The 6,090-nt window shown below is 34.9% G+C and overlaps 1 protein-coding gene across 1 annotated transcript; it reads right to left on the bottom strand.

Annotated features, from left to right (window-relative positions):
- Nucleotides 1–1,734: 1,734 nt before the first annotated feature.
- On the bottom strand, nt 1,735–4,339 carry LOC144546129 (protein NUCLEAR FUSION DEFECTIVE 4-like). The gene is made up of 3 exons (XM_078294656.1): nt 4,016–4,339; nt 2,547–3,433; nt 1,735–2,286 (listed from the first exon to the last, which is right to left on the bottom strand). The coding sequence occupies exons 1-3, from the start codon at nt 4,337–4,339 to the stop codon at nt 1,818–1,820; spliced, it is 1,680 nt and encodes a 559-aa protein (XP_078150782.1). The 3' UTR covers nt 1,735–1,817.
- Between the last annotated feature and the right edge of the window lie 1,751 nt (nt 4,340–6,090).

The following is a 6,090-nucleotide window of genomic DNA, read 5'->3' as shown; positions in this document are numbered from 1 at the left end:
ATAATTCACCCCACCGACATTACACTTGTATGTATAGGATAGCAGTTGTGTGAATGAAAGTGTGTGAGGAATTAGAATGTGTGTCCGTGCGAAAGTTGTGTAGTACTCTTAATAAAAATCAAGTTAATATTTAACACCATATATATCCCACTAGTACAGAAAATGTAACTATACACAGTCTGAAAAACTAATCACGTGGATCAGTTAGCGTCGTTTATTGAATGTATGGTATATATGTTGTATACGGTTTTCGAACCATATTTGTATAATCTAACATACATGGTTCATACAAGTGACCGTGTCAGCTCTTAAAAAAAAAAAAAAAAAACACTGAAAAATGGTGATATCTACACGGTCAAAGTAACCGTGTATATATCATAAAAACAGTTATATACATGATCCCTAAAATAATAACCGTGTATATATCATAAAAACAGTTATATACATGATCCCTAAAATAATAACCGTGTATGAGTTTTTGGAAAACTATAGATGGTCAATTAATAACTGTGTATGTTATTCTATGTACACGGTTTCTTTAAAAAAAAACCATGTATAAATAGAAATGCATTTTTTTTTAAAGTCGATTATAATTGGTTAATTAGCATCCATATTTGCTAGCCAATAAACATACAATATTAAACATTCATAATTCAAGTAATATTACAACATACAACAAACAACATTTCAACATTAATGTAAACAACAAGCAAATCAAAACATGGCATTCGTATATATCTAATATAAAGTTAGATTCAAATAACAACTATCATAACCAACACAGAGACTTATATACATTAAAACTAGTAAAACTATAAAATCTTAACATAGAAATAATTTCGTATAAATGTACATTGAAAGTCTACACATAGTAAATCATCCCAACTCATATCCCCTTTTGTGATAGAGGAACCAGTTGTTCAACATGAATGTAAATAATTTCGTATAAATGTACCTTCGTTGTTCAACATGAACAAACAAATCATTCTAAAGTTTTGCAATTCTCCAGTACCAAGTATCAAAGAAAGTACCATTTGTTGCACCATTGGATCATACCTCTAGAACTTGATCTCAACTATCTCGAGCTTTCTTTTTCGGAGTAGAACTAGGGTGTTCTTAATTCACCAAACTCCTTGGTGAATACAAGTCTAAAACCCGTCAAATTGGCTTTAAATTATGAATCCGAACCATTGAGACCCGCCTATCTTATGAGTTATGCATCTACATGTGAAAATTTTAAACATTCGAATTTATTTAGTATAAAGTCAAGAGGTCAAAATTAGAAGCTTAATAAATTAATTTTGATGCATTCATTTTTTGAACGTTTTTTGACCGCTTGACTTTATTCTAAATTAATTCAAATGTTTAAAATTTTTATATTGTAGACACATCACTCGTAAGATAGGCGGGTCTCAATGGTTCGGATTCATAATTTATTGCCAACGAAAGGCTGCCAAGGAAGCTTAAACAATTTATCTGGCTTAGTAATTGTCTATGTACATTCTTTTAAAAGATCTAGAAGTTTAATTTTAATATTAGATATGTTAATAGAGAAAAGGTAACGTCACCCGGGCTACAGTCCCCCGAAAATCTTGTTAGATGAGATTATATATACACAAACTATTATTTTAATAGAATACATGTAATACAAAAGTGTTCAAGCATATGACAAAGAATGCCGACTATGTACACAAAAATGTTCTCCCTTCAAAAGGAAAATTGTAAATTAAGTTCCACAAGATGAAATAAAAGATAAAATAAACAAAGGAATCCGTTATACAGTAGACTCAAAATCAGGACACTGGTTTTGATTTGTACTAATGCAAAGAGGTCCTTGGAACCCTAGAAGTTCCACCTCCATACAGCATCTGGTACACTGGTTTGATTCGTACACTCAGGATTACACTTAAAAATGTACCCAGTGCACAAGAACTCGCCAGGATGATAAATGTAAGCTGAAAACAATAGGGCCCCACACAAGTCGTACCACTCGAGCCCTTGGCCGCCTCCTTATCGTATAAGTACCCAGCCAGAAGGCTGGAAAACAAATATCCACCAATTGGGTTTCCCAATGCCATGAAATTGTAGAAGAGGCCGAAGTTTTTGAGACCGAAAAGTTCGGATGTGGTTGGTATCATTACAGTGAACTGAACACCGTAGCAAATGCCGAGACATGCAGTTGCTGGATAGAGGGATTCTTCAAGGGCTAGTGCTAGGAAAAGGTATGTGATCACCATTATCGTTTGTGTGCACGTCATTAACACCGGCCGGGGTAGTATCCTTGACCTGAAATAAATCAAATGTCAGCTATGTTAATTTGCAGCTTTGCATACTTAGTCAAGGTCATTTTTTTATTATATAGTTGTTTCTTAGGTTTTCTGATCAATTTTAAACATAGGCTGAATCTCTAGCTAGCTATGTAATGACACTTCAACTGAAAAGTTAAAAGAAAAAACAATATGCTAATTTATGGGTGCCAGGACTATAGATTGCAACAAATGCATAATGAAGCAAGAAAGAATGAAGCATGAGATGGAATTAATTACTTGACAAGATGCTCCGAAACTGCCCCACCAGCAAGCCGCCCGAAAAAGTTACCCAGGCTAAAAAGACACACTAAAATTGTCGTACCATTGTTCTTTGCTGCAGTTGCTATTTGAGCGAGATTATTCATCACGGTGACACCGGAACCAACCCCGATAAAAAATACAACAAACAAAAGCCAAAAATCGGCCTTGACCAATGCCTCGTGAAATTCAAAATCCTCTCCCCTTCTTGGTCTTCTCTTCCTAATCACTGCCCCCTCCCCCACTGCTAGAAGCATATTAACGTTATCATCGTCATTGTCAGAAGGACCATCACTACTATCACTAATGGAAACCTGTGTCTGGTATAAAGGAGGCAGTAATGGCGCCTTTGACTCCTGTGGTGAAACCAATTGGTCTTGCTGAATTTTAGGAACACTTCTATATATTGTCATCTTTATTGGAATTGCAAGAGGCGAGAGAAGCACGAGTACCGTTACACCAAACATCAGATAGTTAGCCATGCGGGTTTTAGGTAAAAGCTCATCAAAAAAAGTCATCCCGAGGATGTATAATCCGAGGATGATACATGCAAGTTGTGTGAAGAGGAAATGGCCATGTTGTGACTCGTCATCTTCAGTTGCAGGGGTGCAAGGCCTCACAAAGTACATCATCAAGAGGCAAATTAAAGGAAGGCCTAGGGTTAGCACAATGAGTAGATTGGCAGGAGATTTATTTAGGATGCCGCTATATAGTTGCGTTAACACTGCTCCACATAAGCCGACATAACCTTTGAGTAAGCCTGACACGGTACCCCGGCTGTGCGGGAAGTTCTTCATGTTAGTCACAAGCACCGTTGTGATTAACCATGCACTGCTGTTAGTGCCAAGAAGTAATGCAGTCCATAGCTAAAAAAATGTCAAAAATTAGTTAAGAGTTCGCTCAGCTGTGTGGTGATTGACATAAAGCAACTTATTGGAAGAGTACAAATTTAAGAAAAGAAAATAAAACAAGAGGAACCACAATTTTTGGGCTTAAGGTTAGGCAAGTCCATAATACCAAGGTAGACCTGAGCTTAGTTGACAACAAGGCCCATCTAGGCCCAACATCCCCGCATTATAATTGCTATTTTTTTTTTGGAAAATGCATTATAATTAGTATATTTATTTATTTGTATGCATTTACAATCATAAATGACAAAAGTAAACCGTTGATTTAATTCAAAGCGAAAGAAATAATATATATATGAGAAAAAAGCTATTATATTTACTATTTATAAACAAGATCAATGCATAGAAGATCATAATAATAACTTTAATTTTGGATCCGAACCTCAATCATATAATTCACTGAACCGGCTGCCTGACTAGATCAAGTCTACATGCCTAGGACTTTTTTTTGTATTACACGTTTACATTATTATTTTCTTAAATATAAACGATATTTCATAATATTAATGGACTATATCATAAGGTATATATTGAGCTTACCACCCAAAATGGCATTCCGACCACAGTCTTAGTCACGGCAAGCCAAACCGGGCCATAGCCGACGAAGCACAACATAGCGCCGGCTGCAAGCACAAGCCAAGGTTGTAGCCAGGAGCAAAGAATGCCCGGTATTATGCCGAAGTTCTGTCCTATGTTGCCGGCTACACCGAGCAGGGTTAATTGTTGTTGATCATAACCTAGCATCGCTTTCAGTGTGCCCGAGTAGAGCGGGAAGGTATACGGATTTGCCGCTGCCAGTTGCACCCAGACTGCGGCCGCTAGACCAACCCACGGTGGCCGTGTTCCCGCCTTTTCTTGCACCATTTTAAAATGGTTTCTTCTTCTATTCTATGCTTGTGTGTGTTAATTTCAAAAAGAGGAACAAGGAATTTGTTTCTTACTTTTCTCCCTTAATGGAATTTATAGTTTATGAAGGGGGAGAGGGGATTGGAGGAACATGGTTGAAATTAATTATAAAAAAATTTAAGTTTAATTTTTGGTGATTAGTACATAGTTGAATATATATTAAAAAAAAATTTCTAATATATGGCTTTGTTGTTTAGTACATAATTCATCAGAAAAGGGTCATTTTGACCCCATAAATTGGCGCTTGAATGCGGTCCCATAACTGGATCATATTCATAAATTTTAGGTTTTGGTCACAAAAGACAAGATCAAAAACCTTCAGATAAATTCAATTTTTTTTGTAAATTTTAATTCCAGTTGTATTTAATATCAATACTTATTACCGTACAGGAAATAAAAAAAAAAGAAATAGAAAATAAATATTAGTGTACCTAACTTTAGTGGAATATACTTTATGAGCCAAATGCTTATTGCATTATCTTGACAACCAAAAATGTTTTCCTAATTATTATGTTTTTGGCTTTCTGCTTGAATTTATGGGGAAATAGCCATATGTCAAAAAAAAAAAAAAAACGACTCAAGCCAGGAACATTAAATTATTGTAATTTTTATGAAATTATAAACGTTTAGCCTCCATTCTTTAAATTTAAGTTTTATTTTATTTTTAGTATGAAACGGAATTAAAATTTTAAAATTATTATATTAGTATATATATTGATTTTCGGAGTCTAACTTGCTTCCTCTAGAACTTCACCAATATGCTTCTGACCTTCAAAACCTGCGGAGTTGGCTACAAACGACAAATCTAAACCGTTCAACCGATCACCTTAATGAGGCTTTGCTTCCATATATAAATTTTAATTTTTTTATTTTATTTATATCATGTAGGGGTGTCAATGACGCCCGTTTACCCGTTTACCCTACCCGTATCGTATTCGATAAGACGGGTATGGGTAAGGTTTTTTTTTCGTTAGCTTATTGGATACGGGTATGGGTAAAGATTTTTTTTCGTTAGATAAACGGGTATGGGTACGGATAAAGGTTATTTCGTACTCATTGGATATCTGGTAATTATATGAAATATATTATATATAAATATACCAATATTATATCCAATTTATTTATTTTTGTTCTTTTCATATTGTTGTATGCATGTATCAACGAATTCATTTCCTTGTTTTCTTCCTTATTCATCGTTATTGCCTTTTTCTCAATTCTACAAATGGAAATATTCTATGTTTCAAAGAAAATATATCCTCACCTTATTTTCTGGCAATAATGTATTGTTTGGTCCAAATGAGTAATCCATTAATGTCAGCTTAGGTGTTAGCGTCTGAATTTTGCATCACATGTCAGCTTTCTCAACGTTATACTATGAATATATATATTTAATAATTGAATGAGATGGAATAAAATGTTAGAAGAAAGAATGTAACAAGTGACAAAATTGACTCTACGTTGTCTGAACCATTATATTAGTATTTTCGTTATTCGCCCACTACCGTTTCGTTACCCGTTAATCATAACGGGTATGGGTAGGGTAGGGTAAGACAAATTCTTAACGGGTAAGACAAATTCTTAACGGGTATGGGGAGGGTATGGGTAAGGTCAATTCTTAGTGGGTATGGGTATGAAAATGGTTCCACTCTCCCCGTATCGTACCCATTGACACCCCTAATATCATGTGAAGTAGTAAAAAAAATGAAGGT

Source organism: Carex rostrata, chromosome 29 (genome assembly GCF_964058835.1).
Source record: "Carex rostrata chromosome 29, lpCarRost1.2, whole genome shotgun sequence".
Classification (NCBI taxonomy): Eukaryota; Viridiplantae; Streptophyta; class Magnoliopsida; order Poales; family Cyperaceae; genus Carex; species Carex rostrata.
This window is presented reverse-complemented; position numbering and strand designations above follow the sequence as displayed.